At 36.7% G+C, this 25532-nt stretch overlaps 1 protein-coding gene across 2 annotated transcripts in view; it reads right to left on the reverse strand.

Moving 5' to 3' along the window:
• SKAP2 (src kinase associated phosphoprotein 2) overlaps positions 1-25532 on the reverse strand; it is a 173546-nt gene that overhangs the window by 44880 nt on the left and 103134 nt on the right. For both annotated transcript variants that reach the window (XM_082846107.1, XM_082846106.1), the window contains exons 6-9: positions 25103-25186; positions 13142-13266; positions 12206-12269; positions 11712-11849 (exon numbers count right to left, since the gene is read on the reverse strand). In XM_082846107.1, coding sequence (XP_082702233.1) covers positions 11712-11849; positions 12206-12269; positions 13142-13266; positions 25103-25186 — 411 coding nt within the window. The remainder of the gene's footprint in view (positions 1-11711; positions 11850-12205; positions 12270-13141; positions 13267-25102; positions 25187-25532) is intronic.

Raw genomic sequence — 25532 nt, forward strand, 5'->3', positions numbered from 1 at the left:
GGCACGAACCCGTGTCCCCTGCATCGGCAGGCAGACTCTCAACCACTGCGCCACCAGGAAAGTCCTAAATATTAGCATTTTAATATGACTAGAGTGGTTGACATTTGCTTACCTTCTGGTTCATAATTTTTAATACGTATTCTAATGGTTCCATAGGCAATGTAAACATAAATATGTGAGTCTGAAAATTTAGAATTTGGTGGCTAAATACTCCAGATCATCAATAATTTCTAGTGATTCTATTTGGTTCATTAAAAAAGAAATCTGGTCCTTTTTCCATAGGATCTTTTTCTCTTGTTAAAGCTTCTGTTCTTTCCTTTATCTTTTTAATCATTTAAACGTATTTATTTTATAGTCTTTTTTTCAAATTGTTCTCTCATCTCAAGTTCATTAGGGATTAATTTTCTCATTTACCTTATTCCTCACCATATCTCTCTAGATATGGTTCAAAGTACCATGCCACAAGTTTTTATCTGTACTATTTTCATTGTCTTTCAGAACTACATATTTTGTAATTTCCTTTGTGATTTCTTCTTTTAACTCATGAGCTATTCAGAAATTTATTTTTTAGCTCCAAACAGGAGCTTGGGTATTTTAAACTATCTTTTTAGTGCTGGGTTCTAACTAAATTTCATTGTAGTTAAGGAACATAGTCTGTATGATATAGATTCATTGAAATTTGTTGATATTTCAATTATGAACTTATATACTATAGTCAATTTCCATGAATATTCTATGTGCACTGAAAAGAACATATATGTTTTTAGATAGATTAAGTCAATTTTTAAAAATTTTTTGGTTCAAATCTTCCATATAGTTACTAAATTTTTGCCTCCTTGGTTTATCAGTTTCTAAAAGTGGTATGTGAAAATCTCCCACAGTGATTGAGGATTTGTCAAACTTGTCTTATAAGTTTTTTCTTTATAGGCTTCAAAGTTATATAGTTAGATGCACTTAAACGTTATCTTCTTTTACTATTATTATATACTGACATTCTGTAGTCCTATTATGGCTTTATGCCTTACATTCTACATTACCTGATGTTAACACTGCTATAGTAGCTTTCTTTGAATAGAGTTGTCTGGTATATCTATTTTCATTCCCTTACTCTGAAAATTTCTATGTGGTTTAGTTTCAGGACTATCTCCTCTAAGAATGCTGCTAGATTTTTTTTTAAAAACTCCAATGTGATAATTTCTGTCTTTTAATAGATTATTTTAATCAAGTTACATTTACTGTAATTATTTTTATATTGGGGCTTTTTTAAAACTATATTTTCCCTTTGCTCCTTTTCCTTTCTTCCTGCCTTCTTTTGGATTTAAATTTTTTTCTGTGATCATCTTTTATTTCCCTTCTGCTGCTTTGGGAACCCTAAGATTGCATTCCTACTTATTTAGTACTTACTCTGAAATTTTAACATGCATTTCCTAACAAAGACTACAATTACTCAGTATTTCTCTCCTCCTTCCTCCTGAATAAGACAACACTTGGCACACTGGCACTACCCCACATCTCCATCTTGCCCCAGCTAACTTTTAAAATTATAAGCTAAATTTAGTGTTAACTCTTTTTAAAATAAAAAAAAAAGTTTGGGCTTCCCTGGTGGCGCGGTGATTGAGAGTCTGCCTGCCGATGCAGGGGACACGGGTTCGTGCCCTAGTCCGGGAAGATCCCACATGCCGCGGAGCGGCTGGGCCCATGAGCCATGGCCGCTGAGGCTGCGCGTCCGGAGCCTGTGCTCCGCAACAGGAGAGGCCACAACAGTGAGAGGCCCGCGTACCGAAAAAAAGAAAAAAAAAGCTCATTGAAAAATAATCAATAATTAACATTACTGACATATTTTACCTATTTCTATGTTCACTATTGTTTCTTGGACTCTCCACCTTACCTCTGTGTTCACTTTTCTTTTGGCTAAAGTACATAGTGAGGAGCAGAACTGGGATTCAAAGCAATGTGCGTTTGCCTCCAAAGTCCTTGCTCAACCACAACAATTTACTGGTTACGGATACAGAGAAAGGTATTCTGTGTGTATGGGTCAGGGAGAGGAGCCAGTAGATAAGAGATAGATGGAGAGGAAGAGGGGAAGTGGAGGATGCCTTGAGAGAAGGTGTCACGATAGTTTTGACACCGTCTGCCAGAAGATAGGATTCATATATCAGAAAAGCAAAAACAACTAACCCATGTCATGAGACACGAATAATATATATATGTATATGTACATATATATATGTATACGACATAAATAAACATGGGGAATTAAGGATGTAGTCATAAGTCAAGGGGCTTGGGCCAGAAAGGGAAGGTGTAGCTGCACCCATTTAAGGCCTGTGTAAGAATGCAGAGGGATTTCTAGCACCTAGGTACAATGCCTGCCACATAACAGGTGCTCAAGAATATTTGTGGAATGAAAGAAGTAAAAGCAAGGAAGAAAAGAAAGAATGGAAACGGAAAAGGGAAGGGAGAAAAATAACAGAATGAGAAAAGGAAGAAGGTAATAAGGAAGCAGGAAGAAAATGAAAGGAAAGAAATTAAAAGAAAAGGTAGAAGAAAGTAAATGAAAAGAAGGATCTCTTTTTTTATTAAGTATAAACATTGCATATTTGTGAATTGGCTAAAAAAAGACAAAAGATTTATATCAAACTGTTAACAATGCTTACTTAGAGTAGAAGGTGAATGACTTTCACTTATTAACTTTATGTCCATCAGCAGTATTTAAGATTCTTCCAGTGAGCATCTATTGTTTGTTAGTAAAGATTTAAAAGTTAAGACTCAGAAACAGCAAAAGGGAAATGTGCAGAGAATAATACAGAACCACCTGATGTGGCATGGTGTGACGTACCCTCAGGTGAGTGCATCTTCACTGATCCCCCCAGTAGGGCCCCTCAGGGACTCCCTGTTGACCTTCAGGAGCAGAGACCATTTTTCCTGCCATCTCAGGCCCATTAATCTCCTCAAAATCCAGGCCCCAAAAGGAAGAGAAACCCCATTATTGGATTTCCTCTCCTCTTAAAGCCACCTGTCAAATTCCAGGTGGCCTTGGAATTGCTTGGCCCTGCATTCTCCCAGGTGGTCTGACTCCCTTTAAGAAGATCCAATCCTTCGTCCATAGGTCTTTCACTTCAGCCTGAAATGAACAACCCTATCAGAATAGGATAAGCCAAGTGTCTATACAAGAAAGACACATATTTACAATATTAAAAAAAGACTCTCCCTTCACAGATCGCAGCTCATTAAAATAGAGAAAATGCTTCCCTCCTTTTTTTTCTTTTTAATCTTTTTTTTTTTAAATCTTTCATAGGTTTCTCATTTCTCTAAGACTCCTCAGTCCCTTGAAGTAAACAGTGACAGACAAGTCTAGCTGGTCCCTTATGACATAGAGCCATTCTATATTTTCCTAGCTTTACTTATATAAGAAAACCTATGTTTTGTCCATAAAAATAAACTCATACAAAGCATGGGTTATGGGTTTTTACAACTCAAGAGACACAGATAAAAAGGTGATAAACCCTGGGCAATGTCTAAAGGCTTTTTTGGTTGTCACCTTACAGGGGTGCTACAAGCATCTAGTGGTGTAGACCAGGGATGCTGCTAAACATTTTACAATGCACAAGTCAGCCCCTACACAAAGAATTTTCTGGCCCAGAATGTCAACAGTGCTGAGGTTGAGAAACCCTGCGCTAAACCATCCTAATCACTCTCTAAAGGAGGAATTTTATCAGCCTCGTTACAGAGGAGGAAACTGAGAGCTGTAATGTCCCACAACCCAAGTCATATCGCCAGCATCTGGATCGGATCTGTTTCACTCCCTTAAACCCATGTATCTGCTATATTATCTTGAAGATGGAAATGACCTCCTCATTTCATAAATAAGGAAATTGAGGCTCAGATGCCAAGTGTCTTGCTCTGTATCTCACTGCTACTGGTCATTCTTTGTCCCTTCACAGTTCAAGGTCTGTGATAATGACTAATCACAAAAGACTTCACCTCAAACCATGAAGCTGCCAACAAATGTCTCTTTCTCTTGTCCGTTAACCATTACACCCCTAGAAATTAACTTCTTGTTTCTGCTCCTTTAACACTGTAATCTAGTGGTTTTATTGCTCACATCTAATTCACTAGCTTAATCAATCATTATTCAGCTCCTTCTGTATGCTAAGCACTGTAAAGGTGCGGGATATAAATGGGTCAGAAGGCAAATGAAAGAGAACTGCAAGTTCAGGGGTTGGCAAACTATAGCTCAAAGAGTGCCTGTCTTTGTAAATAAAGTTTTATTGGAACACTCACACACAAAAGGTGATAAACCAAAAGCCATCTATTATACCTCTATAACAGAGTTTCTCAACCTCGGCACTGCTGACATTTTGGGTCAGATAATTCTTTGTAGTGGTGGCCGTCCTGTGCTTTGTAGGATGTTTAGCAGCGTCCCTGGCACCTACCCACTAGATGCCTGCAACACACACACACACACACACACACACACACACACACAACCAGTTGGGGCAACCAAAAATGCCTCCAGGAATTCAGTCATTAAATGTACCCTGGGGGCCAAAATCTCCCGTGGTTGAGAACCACAGAGGTAGCGCCAAGTTGCAAAAATAGGTTAGTTTATTTCTCTACAGTTAGAAATATATGTTTTGCAAGCACACAGGTATTTCGGGTTTTAATATCTATTAAACCATCTCTTGTAATGAAGAGAATTTGTTTGCAATGCCAATGGCAAAGCAGAGAAAAGCAACATGACAAGCAAAATTATATCTCAAAGCTTCATGCTGTATTATGAAAGAGGCAACATTGAAGAACCCTAAAAAGATCACATTTATATTCAGCAAAGATAAAACTACAATTAGATGTGTGCGGTGACTCTAATTTATGGATGTTTTCCTTATATTGTATAACTTCAGATAACCTTCTCAGCAGAGTTCAGAGCTGGAACCATCCAAAAATTGATAATCTAGTTATCTATCGTACCATATAACAGGATACCATATCACCACACTTTATAATTCAGTACCATAGTTTAAGGAAAAGGAATGCCAGCAGGCTGCCTAGACTAACAATATTAAAAGCCTGAATATGGGTGATTCTGTGAAAGTCAACTGGCATCTTTCCATTGCATTCCAAAGAAGGAATGTGAAAAAAAATTATTTGGTGAAATCAGGAATGATGTTAATACCAGAGACTCCAGGGTCTTCTATAATCTTGTTATTAACTTGGTAATATGAGTGATAATTACTCAGCAAGAAAATAAAGCTAAAATGTATTTTGGGGGGGTTGTAACTATTTATTGATTAAGTTGGCTCTCATGTCATTTGCCGGAGATTGCTTCAAATTTAAGTACTCAAACACTGTTCTTTTTTATGGGTGTATATATATATATAAAATAGTTTCATGGAAAAAATTTATAGCTGCAATTTACTTTATATGCCATTTTAGATGCAGATAGTTGGACTGAATAAATTTAAAATGTAATTGAATGACCAAAGAATAAAAACGTCCTTTTCTGGCTTGGAATAGTTCAATCTATCATTACAATATTTAAAAAAAAAAAAGAATGAATTAACACTTAAAAAAATAGGTTAATGGGATTAGAAATTTATTGTCCTATTTTATGCTACCCTCTCTCCTCCTGTCCACTTGCCAGAAGAATTTCAAATGCAATTCCCCTGAAATCTACAGATTTAATAGGCTGAACAGGCAGTTACCACTCTTGATACTAGGCCGATTTTATTGAGCCTACATCTTTAAAAATCTTTTTGTTGTGTTATTTCTGCAGAATTTCCTGACATTATAGAAAAAAATTACAGGTGACATGGTAACTAGAAGAGAAGAGCAAGCTGGGTTGGTTTCTGCAGCAATTTCCCAAGTATTGCTTTCCCCTTTCGAGATTCAAATTCAAACAAAAACCTTCTTCTGTATTTCTAATGAAAAAATGAGCAATAACTTCTGAAATTTGTGCTAAGCCAAATGAACTCATTACTGTGTTATGAAACAGTTTAACACACTTTGATCAAAATATTAGCTTTGCAAACATAAATATGCAATAGTAATATCACCGCGTAATCAAACATGACTGGCCTATGCTAATAGGTACTAAGACATAAAAGATGTCAAAGAATTAGGATATTTGAAGAAAGGCCAAATGTCTTTAATATTTCCCAGAAATGGCATTGTCTCAATTCTTCTCTACCTATGTATAAATACCCTAAATGCAAAGAACCTTACAAATTTATTCCTATTCTTTTGTGAAGTTAGTTAAAATTTAATGAACAAGAAATTAAAGAGAAGCTGCTGTAATAGTTAGAATATTCTAACTGAAAAACAATGAAACTATTTACACTCCCATAAAATTATAAACATTTTTCAAGGGATATTTTATAATACAATTTTTAAACAATGTTTTCTTCTTATTATTCTTGAGACTTAAAACACTGCATGTTTATTTCGCATTTTAAAAATACATTTATTTGTACTTCCCTGGTGGCGCAGTGGTTGAGAGTCCGCCTGCCGATGCAGGGGACACGAGTTAGTGCCCCGGTCCGGGAAGATCCCACATGCCGCGGAGCGGCTGGGCCCATGAGCCATGGCCGCTGAGCCTGCACGTCCGGAGCCTGCGCTCCGCAACGGGAGAGGCCACAGCAGTGAGAGGCCCGCGTACCGCAAAAACAAACAAACAAACAAAAAAACACATTTATTTGAGTAAGAGCTCTGCTTTCTCAGAAAAAGAACTTTGTGCTGTAAAGTAACATGTTGAATGCTTAGATTTTTCTTCAAACACATTTTATGCTTCATCTTTCAACTAAGAGGATTAATTTTCAACTACATGTAATGGACAGAAAATCGTGTTGAAATGATAGTATTAATTAATTCTGGGAGTTTAACCAGCAAGATTTCTGATATACACAGTTATTTGTACAGAACTGGAAAAATAACAACAGTTTATAAGTATGTTCACTGCTTTTCCACTGTTTTCACCTCCTCTCAAAATTATATTCATATTTCACAGAAGTGAAAGCAATTAGCTAAACTCTTCTCCTGAGAGACCATTTCTGAAAGAAAAAAAGTTGCTGTTCTAGTTTTAGATATTTAATCAAACAAAACCTCTAACTCTAAGAGCCAACTTCAGGGTTTTCACTAAAAAAAAAAAATCCCCTCTCTAGTGGGTGGCTCAAACTCGACCACCCTGAACTGTGCAGACACTGAAGTGGCTCTCGGTTACACTGGGAAAGAAAGTAGAACTAGACATTCCACAGCTGCCTACACCAGCTTCCTTCCCAGGGGCACAGTTGCAGGCTCTATCAAACTCAATCACTTTGTACAGCAACTGGGATCCCAGGCAGGGGCAAGGAATACCAGAGCAGCTTAGATTTCTTCCAGTACCACAGAAAGAAGTAAGACTACTTCAAGAGTAACCAGTTATTTACAATGATTATGTGGCCCCAGGCCAAAAAAAGTGATGAAGAAGAACATCTGTAGTGAGAGAAAATAAAAGATGTTTCACATTTTTAAGATTTCAAGCTACTTACAGGCACTCTTCCTTAGATCTTTAGTATGAAAGTGCTATAAATATGTGCTCTTTATTTCTGACCAATTTTTTATTTGGGGGGACGGGGAGAGGATAAGCAAGTTGAAGAAACACAGAACTTAATTAACAGTCAATTCAGCAATTGTAATGTAACCCATTCACTGCAGTGTTTTAAAGGAATGAAGTGTATATTGCAGTAATATCATATTTAAAGGTACTACACTCTTCCATTTTACATCAGTATACTTTCTCACAAGCTCTTCTGAACATAAAGACTAAAATAACTGTATTAGTGGTATGGTGTGACTAAAGACAAGCAGTCAGAGAATATTCTTCCCTACTTGAGGATAACCAAGGCTATGGCAGGTGTCATTTCCTTGAGATAAATCAGAAAGGAAGGAGCTACAAACATATAGTTCTATTAAAATATAGAAATATACAGATTACCATTCCCCAGAAAATCATGCTTTTATAGTAATCATCTTCTGGTAGGGCAGTAAAAGATAATATATGGATGCATATTTTGAGTAATTTTTATAATATCTTAGATTTATAATCCCATTACAATCATTAATTCTTACTTGGTCAGAAAACCATTATTATAACTCCATATAATCACTTGCAGAATTTACCAGATATAATAATGAAAATTATAATGATGATGTGACAATTTATTGTGGGTGTGCTATGACTCAATGGTGAAAAACTGAAACCATCTCCTCTAAAATCAGGAACAAGACAAGGATGCCCACTCTCACCACTATTATTCAACATAGTTTTGGAAGTTTTGGCCACAACAATCAAACAAGAAAAAGAAATAAAAGGAATCCAAATTGGAAAAGAAGAAGTAAAGCTGTCACTGTTTGCAGATGACATGATACTATACATAGAGAATCCTAAAGATGCTACCAGAAAACTACTAGAGCTAATCAATGAATGTGGTAAAGTAACAGGATACAAAATTAATGCACAGAAATCTCTTGCATTCCTATAAACTAATGATGAAAACTCTGAAAGAGAAATTAAGGAAACACTCCCATTTACCACTGCAACAAAAAGAATAAAATACCTGGGAATAAATCTACCTAAGGAGACAAAAGACCTGTATGCTGAAAACTATAAGACACTGATGAAAGAAATTAAAGATGATACAAACAGATGGAGAGATATACCATGTTCTTGGATTGGAAGAATCAACACTGTGAAAATGACTATACTATCCAAACCAATCTACAGATGCAGTGCAATCCCTATCAAACTACCAATGGCATTTTTCACAGAACTAGAACAAAAAAAATTCACAATTTGTATGGAAACACAAAAGACCCCGAATAGCCAAAGCAATCTTGAGAAAGAGAAATGAAGCTGGAGGAATCAGGCTCCCTGACTTCAGACTATACTACAAAGCTACAGTAATCAAGACAGTATGGTACTGGTACAAAAACAGAAATATAGGTCAATGGAACAGAATAGAAAGTCCAGAGATAAACCCATGCACATACAGTCAACTTATCTTTGATAAAGGAGGCAAGAATATACAGTGGAGAAAAGACAGCCTCTTCAATAAGTGGTGCTGGGAAAACTGGACAGCTACATATAAAAGAATGAAATTAGAACACTCCCTAACACCATACACAAAAATAAACTCAAAACGGATTAAAGATCTAAATGTAAGGCCAGACACTCTTAAAACTCTTAGAGGAAAACACAGGAAGAACACTCTTTGACATAAATCACAGCAAGATCCTTTTTGACCCACCCCCTAGAGAAATGGAAATAAAAACAAAAATAAACAAATGGGACCTAATGAAACATCAAAGCTTTTGCACAGCAAAGGAAACCATAAACGACACAAAAAGACAACCCTCAGAATGGGAGAAAATATTTGCAAACGAAGCAACTGACAAAGGATTAATCTCCAAAATATACAAGCAGCTCATGAAGCTCAATATCAAAAAAACAAAAACCCAATCCAAAAATGCGCAGAAGATTTAAATAGACATTTCTCCAAAGAAGATATACAGATTGCCAACAAACACATGAAAGGATGCTCAACATCACTAATCGTTAGAGAAATGCAAATCAAAAGTACAATAAGGTATCACCTCACACTAGTCAGAATGGCCATCATCAAAAAATCTACAAACAATAAATGCTGGAGGGGGTATGGAGAAAAGGGAACCCTCTTGCACTGTTGGTGGGAATGTAAATTGATACAGCCACTATGGAGAACAGTATGGAGGTTCCTTAAAAAACTACAAATAGGACTACCATACAACCCAGCAATCCCACTACTGGGCAGATACCCTGAGAAAACCATCATTCAAAAAGAGTCATGTACCACAATGTTCATTGAAGCACTATTTACAATAGCCAGGACATGGAAGCAACCTAAGTGTCCAAAGACAGATGAATGGATAAAGAAGATGTGGCACATATACAATAGAATACTACTCAGCCATAAAAAGAAATGAAATTAAGTTATTTGTAGTGAGGTGGATGGACCTAGAGTCTGCCATACAGAGTGAAGTAAGTCAGAAGGAGAAAAACAAATAGCGTATGCTAACACATATATATGGAATCTAAAAAAAAAAGGTTCTGATGAACCTAGGGACAGGACAGGAATAAAGACGCAGACGTACAGAATGGACTTGAGGACACGGGGAGGGGGAAGGGTAAGCTGGGACGAAGTGAGAGAGTGGCATGGACATATATATACACTACCAAATGTAAAATAGATAGCTAGTGGGAAGCAGCCGCATAGCACAGGGAGATCAGCTTGGTGCTTTGTGACCACCTAGAGGGGTGGGATTAGGAGGGTGGGAGGGAGATGCAAAAGGGAGGAGATATGGGGATATATGTATATGTATAGCTGATTCACTTTGTTATATAGCAGAAACTAACACACCATTGTAAAACAATTATACTCCAATAAAGATGTTAAAAAAAAGAATATGTAGATGCATATTTTGAGTAATTTTTTTAATATCTTGGATTTATAATCCCATTACAATCATTAATTCTTACTTGGTCAGAAAGCCATTATTATAACTCCATATAAGCATGTGCAGAATTTACCAGATATAATAATGAAAATAATAATGATGTGACAATTTATTGTGGGTGTGCTATGACTCAAGCACTGTGCTGAGGGCTGTAGATTCATGATGTCATTTACTACCACCCCCCTTATGAAATTATCATTATTTTATAGATGACAAAATTGACTTTTAAGGTCACTGAGCTAGTAAATGGTATAGTCAGAATTTAAACTTTTTGACTCTAAAGTCCATGTGCTAGTTACTATGCTCTGCTTACTACACTGAACATCACATTTGTATGTTAATTTTGAACACTTTAGGTATTGTTAAATCATTTGTAAAGGTTTATACTGTTGTTAAATTGTTCTATTCAAAGAAAAATAGCCTTTCTATATGAGATGTCAGTTAAATATCACACATATTACTTATAATCCCTTTTCTTTCTCTAATGGCTGATTTTTTTAATAACCAGTAAAAGGCTCATTTCAACCTAGAGTAGTAGTAACGTAATAATTCCCTAAATGTTCCTTCTGTTTTAGGTTGACCCTCAAAAGTACAAGCCGAAGAGCTAATAGACAATTAAATTTATGTTACATAACAGATACTGAGGCATATAAACACTAAACCATGCCTGAAAATGTAGAATGATAAAATATCAAGTACGAAAACTTCAAGCCTCAAAAGGTCTTTGTTTATAGTTCAACGATATTCCTCCAAGACAATGCAATACACTATAGAAGGAGGAATATATGAGGCAGAAGTTGTTGACATATGGGGTATGCACAGAACTTCTGGTTAATGGAAGTTCCAAGATGTATAAATAAAAAATGATGTGTGAGTTGCTGGAAAAAACTGTAAGGCAAGTCAATTTTTTAATTAAAAAATTATGTAGCATAAACAATGTTAATGAGCCCAAAGTCCCATGAGATTAGGATTGTATCTGCTTCATTTTAACATTCCATTCACTTTTCATAAAAGTATATCCACTCACTTGAAATACCTCAAGCAGAGCCCTTTTCGTAAAACAGTTTTGAAGATTTTCTTTGTCCTTGTTTTTAATAGCTCACCATTTTCTTCTCTTGATGATATATGACATTAAAAAAAAAATCCCTAAAATCCTTAAGTGAATCACCATAAATAAATACCTGGAAGTTCTTCATAAATTTCATCATCAATTGGCTGGCTGCTTGCTGGTGAACCGCTGATTGGTAGAGGATGATCAACATCATCATATAAGTCTCCTCTTTCATCCTCATCCTCAGGAATAACATCGGACCCCATATCTACAAAACATGTTTCAGGAGGCAGAATTTTCAAGAGCGCAAAAGAGGTTTTCAAAACCCTATTACCCAAATTAATGCAGCCCTACAAAGTCGCAATATTGTTATATGCTATATCCTTAACTTAAACATTTAAAAAAACTGATTGTGGTGTAAATATGTGAATTTCAAAGTTGCCATATGGTACTTGCAGAAAAGATGCTTTTATGAATCTGAAGCAGATGGTATGTATTAATACCAGTCATGTTCTTTTAGTCATTTCTCACAGAAGTCAATAAGTTTCTTTGTATGAAACGCCAACTTATTCAGTTATTCAGTACTTAAAGACTGTAATAACTTGTTCAATTGATTGCTCTTACCTTGTAAAACAAATTTCAGCTGCTGTACCCATTCTTCGGCATCTTTGGGAGAAGCTGCTGTGAACTAAAAAAAACAAACGATAGCAATAAAAATCACCACCGTAATGAAAGGTATATGTTGCATTCTTTCCATTTCTTTAAGACCATTAGTAATTCTCTTCATGTCTAGTACTACTTTCCTTGCAAGGATGCTTCTTATAATGTATAGCTAATTTTGACAAATTTACGTAATTGAAGCAGAGGATGATGGATTTGAAACTGTGATCAGCAGCTGGCAGCTGTGCAGGAAAAAAAGCTGCTTCTCTTCATCAATGTCAAAGACAGAACTGATGAACAAAATTTGCCCTTGACAATTAGAAGACACCCATGAATTTCTTTAGACTGCTGGGTACAGCTTTCTTAAAAATGTTCTTGTCCGATTCCAACACACTACCTGACAACTTAATTAACTGGCTTTCAACTGCAACCTCAGATATTTGAAACTTATTAAACATGCATTCCATATTGATGCTGGCTGATAGCTCTTGAATTGCAGAGCTGATGTGTGCCTTTGCCTTCCTTTTCTCCCACAAGCCTAAGCAATACAATATGCATGAACATTCTGATATTTTTCTTTTGATAATTTTATTCTTTCTGCCATGTAATCCTTTTAAGAAATCACACAGTTCCATTAAAATAGACATAAAAAACGCAACATGTGAAGTAATTGATAAATTACATATCTCCTGTTCTCTCAAGAAGATATCACTTGAACTAATCTGGAATTTTTTAAAAACTTGATTTCCCCTTATACAAATGTTTAATGTATAAAACCCAGTATTTTTTATTATTATTAACATGTCAGAAAGAGTTGTTTGAACAAAATGTTAATGTCTTTAAAAATGAAATCAGGAAGTTTTATCAACTTAATTTCAAGGCATCATAAAAAACTCCAACCTGATAGATACGTTTATCAGGAGCAGAGATTTCAAAACAGCAATCTTTCTTTCCATCCTTCCTAAGAGTGTTATTCATTCTGACATTGTAGCCTTCTATTGCAAATTCACCTTTCTGTTGTTTGTCTGTTGAAGATAAAACGAAAGTTAGAATTTCATTTACTATAGTGAATATAAATATCCAGTTGATTAGCTTTTATTTAGATTTTCTGGATAAATTTTTGGATAGAATATTTTTTGGTCATATTGCTTTCACAGTATAATATTTAAGTAACATTTCTAGGTATTACTTTTAATTCTAAAATTACAGAGTTACTTGGAATGGTTGGTTTTAAAAAGGACATCTAAGGGAACCAAAAGAAGAGGTCTGCAGGTAATGGTCTTATTCAGAAGGAAGTATGGAAATATGACAATTTCATGTAGGGAAAATCCAAGAATTGGAACTTAGAACTTGCTAGACAAACCCACTACAAATCCGTGGCTCTTTCAGGTTTGGTAAGCCAGTGGGAAAACCCGTCTAGCTGAAAGCTTGCTGGGCTTTTATTTACCACTATCTCCTCTCATCACCACCCTCCAACCTCCCCACCCCGCAAAAGCCCCTAAAACACAACTTTTTTTTTCTTTAAATCTCCTAAATTGGTATAAATCAAACTCTAAATTTAAAAAGCAAAGCAAAACAAAACTGCTAATTATAAAAAGATGTGAGGGGAAAACAAAGTATTTGAATGGAGAGGAGTGGTAAAGCAAGTACAGAAGCGTTTCTTACCAAAACAAAACTGTTCACTAACCAGTCAGTGAACAGTTAAACTAGTAAAGCACATTTGAATCCCATATGATGAAAAGTCAAAAGAAAAGATGACTTCAGTTTTAGTCAGATATTACTTTAAAAACAATAAAGTAGGAATAAAACAAAGGATTTAATACTGAAACTAAAAGTAAAATTAGTCGCCTTTCCTACTTGATCCAGTTATACAATTTTGAGAGAAAAGAGGCACTGCTATAGGTTTACTTCCTAGATTAACATACAATATTAAAATCATGAGTGAGGACAACTGTCTCTTTTACTGAGCTCAGGGGAAATATAGAAATGCTTCCACATCATGGGGTGCAGGGCTCTCTCAGCTTAGTGTGCCCATAAAATATGTATCTCCTTTTCTTAAATGTACTAATTTAATGCCTGAAGTTACAGGCATTTTTAAAAGGTCATCAAGATCATATCTGGTTCAAAACATCAAAGGCAAAAAATCTGAGTTAGTAATTTCTGACTTAAATCTGGACATTCTAATCATATTTAGTCATAATTTACAACTCTTTGGATGATTGAAAAAACAATTCAAATTCAAAATTTGAAGTTTGCTTTGTGGAAAACGTCTGCAATAAACTCTATGAGATGAAAACTATAAAACTCAGAGCAGCGTTTCCCAAAGTGTGTTTATGGGATATTAACAGGTTTCTATGATCAAATAAGTTTGGGAAATGTTGAATTAAACAAAGTTAAGCAGGTTTTGTTAGTCCAGCCTTCTTAAGGCCCTTAATATATCTGATCAAATTTCTATGAGAAAGATCTGGTGTGCAGCATTTCCCCAAATTATTTGTCAGTGGAACCCTTTTTAAACAGAATATTTTATGGAACTGGTACTCACATAACATATTTTGCAAAATACCTAACTAAAAAAATAATACTGGGGAAAAGGTATTAAAATAATAAGGGTTAAGCACTGTTGGTTCTTCTAAAATTCTCAAAGAAAACTAAGTCATTCATTCACTCATTCAACAGATTTACGCTGAGCACTTAAAACAAACAAAGGAGCATTATAGGTATGGTGAGACGAAAGCTAGTAACACTGTACCAGACCTTTCCTCCTTTGCCACTGAAACAGACACCCCACACACCTTCCCACACACCCAGTACAGATATAAGTGCTCCAGGAATATTAGTCAGTGATTCACCACACTGCAAAAGGATTTAATTTTCACAATAAAAAATGGAAGTAGTTGGAAGCAAATATCAAAGCCATACAGGATATTTTTGAGAGATTTCCTTAAACTTCTCAGGAAAAAAACAGGATGTTCAAGGACCAGTTGGAGGAAAGAAAAATTCATAACTCTCAGTAGCTTTTGCAAATCCATAACCATAAAGTAGCCATATTTCCAATTAGCCAACGTGAGATAGGAAGTTCACGACGCAAAATGGGCAGACATGGGTATGCTAAGACTCTGCTCTTCTCCATTTACATTAGCTTCTCTTCAAGGCCCAGAGGAAAGAGAAAACCTTAGCATCACATGGCAATCTATAGCAATTTACATATAGGCTAGTTTGATAGTGCTTTCTGGGGTAGTTTCAAAGACACTTGTTGACTTAAAAATAGGTACATGCCATGGGCTTCCCTGGTGGCGCAGTGGTTGAGAGTCCACCTGCTGATGCAGGGGACATGGGTTCGTGCCCCGGTCCGCAGAGCAGCTGGGCCCGTGAGCCATGGCTGCTGAGCCTGCGCAGCCGGAGCCTATGCTCCGCAACAGGAGAGGCCACAACAGTGAGAGGCCCGCGTACCGCAAAAAAAAAAAAAAAAAAAAAAGTTACATGCCAATCAAATCTGAAGTAAGGTCATATAAGTTCATTTATCCAGAACTATAGTAGACTAATAAAATAATTTATCTAAGTGAACTTCTCAAATCACAGAAGTTTATTTCTTTTAAGTGCCAAAACTCTCTAAAATGTTGGTTTTTATAACTGAAATCATTCTGAAACATATACTTCCCTGACTTTTCAAACAATTCTGTTAAACGTAATTTAACTTTTCCTTGATCGAGTAGTATTAATCTGAGTATTAGTTTTTATAGTATATTACAACACGTTGATACCCTCAGGATTTTTGAGGTGTTTGTCCCTCTATTACATTTTCCTCAGCTTCTATTTCACACTTTAACCTTGCCTATATCAATGCTGTTCGAATTTAATGTCTACAGCACTGAAGGCTGCCAGGAGAAACTAGATAATGAAATCTATTTAAATCAGTAACTTAATTTTACACAATTCTAATTCAGTAGGTTTGAGGTAAAAAGCAGTTGGCTCTGATCTCTTACAAAACAAAATGTATGAGGTTAATGATGCTATTTCCTCCTACTTTTTCACTGGCTTTAGGTTTACAGCTGTGTTCTGGGGGTTTTAAGAGCCAAAAAGACAGATCTTTTTTTTTTCTTTTTTAAAAAATGCAGAGCACCGGCTCTAGGTGCGTGGGCTTCAGTAGTTATGGCGCACCGACTTAGTTGCTCTGCAGCATGTGGGGTCTTCCTGGACCAGGGCTCGAACCCGTGTGCCCTGCATTGGCAGGTGGATTCTTAACCACTGCACCACCAGGCAAGCCCAAAAAGACAGATCTTATTTGCTGAACTCCTTCTATATGCCAGAAATTTAATACAGCAATTTCATATATACCTTGTAATAATTCTAAGACAAAGAAGGTATTTATTATATCCCCAGCACTGATGGGGAAAAAGAAAACTTAAACAACTTGCTTACAGCCACACAACCAAAGTAGTAAAAGCCAGGACCCTAACGTAAGTCTGATTCTAAAACCTTGCTTTTTCAACCATTTCACATTGTCTCCTAGAAAGGTGTCTCTCAAAGTGTATTTCAAGAATCACCTGTTAGAATCATCTTGGATGCCTGTTAAAAACATAGAAAGGGCTACCACTCTGAACTTGCTGTATAGGATTCCCCGGGGGTGAGTCCACAAAACTAAGCTTTTAGCAAACACCCCAGGTGATTTTGATACACACTAATGTTTGAAAAACCACTGTTTTAGAACATGTAATTTATGAAGTCTCAGTAGAGATGGTAAGCGTTATAGCTTGCATTTCCTCCTGCAACTTGGGCCCAACTTTCTCAGCTTGCTTTATGGGCTCCGGTACCTTTGCCTATCTCTTAAACAGCCATGATGGGTTATGTTCTAAATCCTGTTCTCTTCCTGCTGTACAGTTTTCACTGGGCAACTTCATCCAATCCCAGGGATTAAATTCCTATCAATATGCTTGTGACTCATAGTTCTCTATTTTCAGTCCAGCTTCAGAACTTAATATCCATATCTGTTTTTTTTTTTTGCAGTACGCGGCCCTCTGTCTCACTGTCGTGGCCTCTCCCGCTGCGGAGCACAGGCTCCAGACACGCAGGCTCAGTGGCCATGGCTCACAGGCCTAGCCGCTCCGCGGCATGTGGGATCTTCCCAGACCGGGACACGAACCCGTGTCCCCTGCATCGGCAGGTGGACTCTCAACCACTGTGCCACCAGGGAAGCCCACTATCCAAATCTTTACCTGCTCACTATACATGTTTCATCTCTTGAATGTCCTATAGGCACAATGAATATAACTTGCCCACAATGGAGATCATCTTATCCCCACTCCCACTCTACTTGTGATCTTTCTTGTCGTGTCCTCCTTCTCAATAAGCAGTAATTCCATTAATTGAAGCCCCCAAACCAGAAAATTGAGCATCATTCTTAATTTCTCCCTTTTCTTCATCAACTGACACCTCTTTCTCTCCCTCCACCCTACTACCATCTTCCAAAACCCAGTCAGTCCTAGTTTCATTGCAAATATGCTGGCTTTTTCTCTTTTTTGCTGGCTCTCAGAAAATATGCTTAAAACACCAACCACTCTCTTATCATTTAAAATATAGTATAAATATAGCAACTAAATAATTCTAAATCATTTAGCATCCCTATGAGTTGTGAGCATTTGTCATTTGAGGATCCCCAGCATCTAAGTATCTTTCCTATTTTAGTCCTGAGATCATCAGGAGGCAGAGCCAACTTCCCGCCACAGAAGCTGGAGGGAGGTTTAGATTTTCCCTGTTCCAGATCAGTCAAGTGGATGCTCCAGCCTGGGACCTAAATCTGAACTGAATAACAAAAGAATCAGGGGTGAGCTCAGAATCCACTTCTGTTAGCAGTGGCATTCACTGATTGGTGGCAGTGCACAAAGGCAACATCACGAGTCCTGGCTTGGCAGGGCCGCCAGTGTGTCCCAGTCAGACTGTCCCTGGAGGTGTGGATTGGGCTGAAGTTCCAGCCACCTCACCTCCCTTAGTCCTTGACTGCTTTTCCAAGCCTGGTTGTTTAGCCTTCCCATCAACTCTGTCTGAGAGTTGATATTCTCCCAATAATTTCCTTTCCTGCATAAACAAAGTTGGTTTCTGTTGTTTATACCAATAATGCTAATTTGGTACACATGACTAGCAAACAGAAAGATATGAAATGTGTTCAGAAATTTTTGATAATATCTGCTTCTTATATTTAAAAAGGGCTTTCCCTCTTAGTGAATAACTCATGCTATTTCCATAAGTATTAATGCTCACTAGTAAGAAAGAGGGAAACATGCCCGTTAATACTAAACCTCCCACTAAACTTTATCCAACTGATTAGTAAGTTGTTCTAAGCCCTTAGTTAAAGACACATGAACGTTTTCCTTGTTTATATAGCTCACAGAAATACAGCTGCCAATGCTAATTCTGTCACTTGAAATATACTTCCAGTGTTCCAAGTTATACCATAAGGAAATATCAAATTATTACTATTTTAAGTGAAAAATACTGTATGTCATATATATTTATTACTTAAGGGCCCCAAAGGGCTCTGAATAACAAACATAGGCAATATGTATGGGTCCAAAGGGAAGCACTTTAGTTAGAATTAAAAGTTTCGCTCATACGGTCTGGTGGCAGGAAATTTTAGGTATTTATAAAACCTTTTTTTTTTTTCCTTTAAAATAAAAGTACACTGCAAGTGGGAATTCCCTGGTGGTCCAGTGGTTAAGACTCCACACTTTCACTGTCAAAAGCCTGGGTTCAATCCCTGGTCAGGGAACTAAGATCGTGCAAAACACAGCAGCCAAAAAAAAAAAAAAGTACACTGCAAGCGTAAGAACCAAGTGGTTTTTGTATACCGCCACACACTTTCAACCATAGGAATAAACTTGATTTAAAAAACAGTGTAGTATGAGGTAGCTGTGAATGGAGAATAAATAAATTACAAGAAATTAAATTTCTCGTAGACTGGAATTTAAAACCACGTTTCTAGTTTTTTTGGCTATACCCACTGTTTTCCTCCACAACTAAAATTCAGATAATAATTATGATATGGTCTATTAGACTATATATAGAGCTATTGTTAAGATAAACATTATACAGGGGCTTCCCTGGTGGCACAATGGTTAAGAATCTGCCTGCCAATGCAGGGGACACGGGTTTGAGCCCTGGTCCAGGAAGATCCCACATGCCGCGGAGCAACTAAGCCTGTGCACCACAACTACTAAGCCTGCGCTCTAGAGCCCGCGAGCCACAACTACTGAGCCCTGCGTGCCTAGAGCCTATGCTGCACAACAAGAGAAGCCACTGCAATGAGATGCCTGCGCACCGCAACTAAGAGCAGCCCCCGCTCGGCGCAACTAGAGAAGCCCGCACGCAGCAACAAAGACCCAAGGCAGTCAAAAAATACATAAATAAAATAAATAAATTTTTTAAAAAAGATAAACATTATACAGAGAATATCTTAATATCCTATACATGTTATCCTCTTAGGGCCTCCTACAATAATTACAGAATTAATGACACTGCTGCGACCCATGCAACGTCATGCAACGTGAGAATGGCTAAAAACATAACCTGCGGCTCCTTCAAGCACTTAAGGTGCTAAACAACTCTCTGGATTCCCAGCCACTCTCAGTTTCAAAACACATCTTGCCTCCAGTCTTACCTTCTTCTGACAGCTGTCAACGTGATCTTTCCAACATCCAAAGTTTGTCATGCCATCTACTTACCTGCAATGCTTAGAAACATTAACTGCCCCTTAGACAAAAAAGGCCAAACTCCTGACCAGGGAATTTACCAGCTTGGCTCCTCCTCTTCCAGTCTCACCAGCCCTCACTCACCTACTGCCCCAGTGAGCCGGCTCCTGCATATCATACTGTTTCATGGGTCCTCTGTGCCCACTCCTCTGAGCCAGTGTGTGATACCACTTAGCACTAATAATACCCGGCACATAGATTTTCAAAGAATATTTACTGCTACAGATGTTGCTGTATCTATTACACACAGATAGGTACAGTAACATCTATATATCTGTGTACTTACAGCAGTGCAGATCTATTAAAAAGATATTACTTTCAATCTATCTGTGTATACACACACACACATCTCTTCAATCTATATACAGATGTATAGATATATTTTAAATCAAACTGTGTCCTGGTTTATTGCAAACCAACAGGACTCATCATCATGAGACTTTAAATAGGACTTAGTTTGTACATGAATATTTCCCCATGTTGATGAAGTCCTTCTAAGTATCAGATGTACATTTTAACTTCTCTGTACTGCTACAGGGTAATAAAGGTCTTTTATTTAACATTCATTTTGATAGAGTTTAAAGTTAGTATTTGCATAACAGAATTATTTCATTTCTATCATGTCAAACTTATTTCTATTTCTTAAGGAATAACAAAGATATTATCCTTCTTTACACAAATATCCTTCTTTATCCTTCTTTACACAAATATCAGATTTAATTTACATATTTTGTATATATTCATGATATAATTATAAAATGCTGATGCCATGACCCAGGAATTTGCCTCTATCAAATGAACCAGGAAAAAAGGTAAGCTTTTATGGCTGTAACTAAAGTTGTTGTTATAAAACAACAGAACTTCTAATTATACAAACACTGTCACTTTAACAATAATTTTAAATATTAAAAGAGAACTATGATGCTATTTCAACATCAAAATACTTTATAATTGTCATCCACACTGAACAGCTATGTCCTATTTTTCCTATCAGTGGTGAAATAATGAGGGAAGTGAGAGAGCAGAGAGGTCAATTTCAATAAAAAATTTTACTTCCCTGCCAATGTAAAAGTTTTGTTAGTTTAAATTATCTGTATTAAGCCCAATTTTCTACTGACTTTTATTATACATTGAAAAGGTACTATACTACAATGAAAAAGTTACAACCACATGATATAATAAATAACTTTTGATATACATTTAGAATGACTCTTGGTAGGACCAAGGCTACTTGCAGCTGCCACATACTAGATGGCACTAGAATTTTCTTTAATTGGGGACTTGGGGTAGGGGCAGCAAAACTCCTTAAGTGGAAGAGATACTACAAACTACTCCCCCCTTAAAAGTGGGAGGAGATAAGTTTCATAATGCTGATTCAAGATCATATGGAGGTTAAACAGAAAAAAAAAACCCTGAGGGCTTCCCTCAGGTGGCGCAGTGGTTGAGAGTCCGCCTGCCAATGCAGGGGACACGGGTTCTTGCCCCGGTCCGGGAAGATCCTATATGTCGCGGAGCGGCTAGGTCCGTGAGCCATGGCCGCTGAGCCTGCGCATCCGGAGCCTGTGCTCCGCAACGGGAGAGGCCATAACAGTGAGAGGCCCGCGTACCGCAAAAAAACAACAACAACAACAACAACAAAAAAAAACGCTGAAAACATGAGTTTGGAACAGGTTCCTAAATGGGCCATCATTTACAGGTGTGTTGGAAGGGCTGCTAACTTCCAAGTTGTGGAAAGAACATGGCTTTGTAGCCGGAGGGGCCTGACTAAATCCTCCATGTGCCTCTCAGCTTCCTGTGATAACCTCTCTTGTGTAGACTAGTTCAGTGTCCCCCTAAATGATCCTGCTGACCCAGTTTCTAACCATTCCAATCCATGCCCCACAATATTATCACAATTACTTCCTAAAAACCAATTCTGGTCATAGAGCCCTATGCTTAAAAGCCATATTCAAGATAAAATAGTTAGCAAGGACCTTATTCTCATAAGGCTCTTGTCAACCTGATCCTAACCCACTGTTTTAGCCTTTTATACACCCTCCCCTCATTCACTGTATGCTCTGCCTTGATTCCAATTCTGATCTCATCCAAGGCCTTTCAAAACTCGAATCTTTGCCATTCTGCTGCCTGGAATGCCCATTTTACCCTTTTTCATCCAACAAACTCCTCATTTTTTAAGGCCCAATGAAGGGTCCTCTCCACTAGGAAGTATTCTTTAACTCCCTCAGGAAATTACCCACCCCCCCCTTTGTGATCCAAAGATATTTTATTTAAATCACTTATTGTACCGCATTGAATTTACCTGCCCAGCCCCGAGTGATCCCATGACTTCCTCTCTTCTCTTACTGATACCCACACAACTCCAACTGAGAGTACCTGTAAGGCAGGATTATCTTTGGATCCCCCATGCTCAGGATCTATCAAGTGCCCAATAAATGTTTACCAAATTAAAAAATGAATAAATCAGTGAGTGAAGGACTACCTTAATGGCAGTCTGAGCATCTAGGACCCAACAAGTTTGATAAATGAGATTCATGACAATGAGATTCAAATGAAGAGGAAACAGATGAAAGGAAGGATGTGATTTCAGAAAGTGATAAAGTATGTTTTGTTAAGATATATGGGTGTGTGTGTGTGTGTGTGTGTGTGTGTGTGTGTGTATAAAACTTAAAGTCCCCAAATGGCCATGAATAATAAATACAGATAATATTTAGGGGTACAAAGGTAAGAGTATTATTTACCCTACAGGCTGGAACTCCTCTTTCTAAGCCATTATTATCTTGATGGGTCAAAATGTGTTTTGGCACATACTGTAAGTTAGAAAATGTGAACTATGTATCTGTCAAACAGCAACAAAGTACAATTTAACCTAGTAAGTGGTATCAACTCCTCTGTGCCTCTACAATCCATTTATCTAAATCCTACTTAGTTGGAGGATTATAGTTCTCATATATCTAAATAGCTCTTTCCAAAGTTTAGGTAAAGTGGTTCACATATACAGTATACAATGTACAAATCAGCTATCTGATTTCACAAAAGAAAAAAATTTCATGTGACATGTACATTTTCTTGGAAAGAAAAGGACACAAAGGAAGGAAATTAAAATCATGCCAAACAAGCAGTTAAAAACTGTCCAAATATAGATTTTTCCCCCCCAAGTCCCTAAAAGCAGAACTGGCCAAGAATTCCAAAGAACCACTAAAAACAGATCTGAAATCTCAATGGAAACAGGAGGCTTCATAGTGACAGATAGGGAAGAGTTTAAGAAAATATAAACCAGCTCCTCAAAGATCCACGTAAAAAGGGAATGCGAGAATAGTAACTTTTTAAAAGCTGTGGTGGTAGAGTCGCTAAATGGATCACAAAGTACTTAAAATACAAATTACAAAGAATGTTATTACCACAAGGCCTCATCAAGTAAGAATAGAAATGGGAATTTAACTAGTATCTCCCCCAAATAACTAGAATTTATTTATTAGCCTTTGAAATAAATATAAACATTCCCTAGATTTTGGGAAAACTCTTGCTAATCTTTGACCTAACTGTTGGTATATACCAGGTAGGACTAGGAGTGAAGGAAACAGACATACGTATTCATTGATTTTTAAAGAAATTAGAAATGAGAAGACTAACTGAACCAAAGTCACAAGGATTTTAAACCTCCCTCCCCTGGTCTTATGAAATAGAAGACATTTCTTTATGAAAAAGCAAAATCTTGATCTCAATTCACAATACGGTACAAAATTTTATTTCTATAATAGTAACACATGTTTATGACCTATGATAATCATAATTGAACTTGGACTCTAAATTTTCTGATAAAATCACCTACTTAAGCCTTAGCAGAAGAAAGAAGGCTACCTGTTGATAGCTGTTTATAGTTTACACTTCACTGACTCCATTTCTACTTACGAACATATTGTAAATTAGTGACAGAATGCAAACTCGCCACTAAGTTAATTCTCAACTTGATAATCCCATTAACCAAAAGGTGAGACCAACTTCTAGCATCATGCATGTATTTAAAATTTATCTGAAATACAATAATCATATCTGCCTGATTTTATAATAAGGAAGAAAACCCTAAAAACTGCAAATAATGTCAAATGAAATATAAACTTCCAAACAACACTGATAAGAAACAACTTCATGGGAAAGTTTATATTCAGTGATATTGGACTTTTACATCTTTTTTTCTCCTTAAGTGTCCTTTCTGGAAATGAATGTCAGCTATTTATATACAACCCTTATTTTATAAAATTCAATTTCTGACCCACTTTTCCTAGATAAAAGCAAAACTAAGAAAGCTTATATTCTTTAAATTTCAGTATTTTATGGCTTTATTTGTTCAAACAATGAACTTAAAATTATGTGAACTATGAGTAAGTTATTAATTAGCAAGTGAAGTTACAAAATGTAACTGTTTCTAAATTAACATAGTGATAATAGTGGTTAAGAGCATGGACTCTAACCATTATGCCTCAGTTTAAATACCCAAACTGCCATTACCAGCTCTGTGACCTTGAACAAGTGACTTAACCTCCCTGTCCTCAGTTTTCCAAACAGTAAAATAAGTGGGACTAATGATGGTACCTACCTCCCAAAGCTGTAGCTAACCAAGTTAATATAGCTAAACTGCTTAGACAGCTAAGGTGCTTAGAACAGTAACATTGATAGATGTTTGCTGTTATTTAAATCCATAAAGGAAGCTGAGAAAGGTGTTGCACACGTTTCATTTTATCTAAATTTTTCTTTTAAAATATTTGAAGGAAAAAACATCCTCTCCTCCCTGCAAAACTCCCACAACCCTAAAGAAACTCTACAACTACCGCCTGGATGATAAATATCAATAATTCCTGAGGTAAAAGGCCACACTGATGAAAGTTATTTTTCTCTTTCCTAATTCAATAAAACACAATTGTGTTAACTTTTAGGGCATTCTGGAATTTGGAGCATTTGTCAAATAACAGAATTATTAATTACCCTTAGGCTATAATATTAAAATTTTTAGTTATTCTTTCTCCATTTGTCTTCAGCTTATTCTGCACCCAAAAGGTATGGGGGTGGAGTAAAATGCCCCCCCCCAAACCCTCATGCTGATATAACTGAAGGCCAATACTACCTTTATCACTTCCATAATAATAGAACACTGTTTTACTGAGAGCACACCACCGTTTCTGCCATTCAAATCCCAGAAAGCTGTGATCTACAATAAAGAGGGAAAAAGAACAGTTTAGATAATATATATTACCTTTATAAATATAATGCAATTCCCTTATTGAAAAAGGAAAAGTTAGTTAATATGATTTCTAAGGCTCCTTTTAGCTGTAAAATTCTATGACTAAATAATTTGTATCTTCTTTTCCAAGAGACAAACAAAAAACAAAACAAAGCGAAAAGGAATACACTAGGAATGTAAATTGATACAGCCACTATGGAGAACAATATGGAGGTTCCGTAAAAAACTAAATTTAGAACTACTATACGACCCAGCAATCCCAATACTGGGCAGATACCCTGAGAAAACCATCATTCAAAAAGAGTCATGTACC

This window comes from Leucopleurus acutus, assembly GCF_964270905.1.
Source record: "Leucopleurus acutus genome assembly, chromosome: 9".
Classification (NCBI taxonomy): domain Eukaryota; kingdom Metazoa; phylum Chordata; class Mammalia; order Artiodactyla; family Delphinidae; genus Leucopleurus; species Leucopleurus acutus.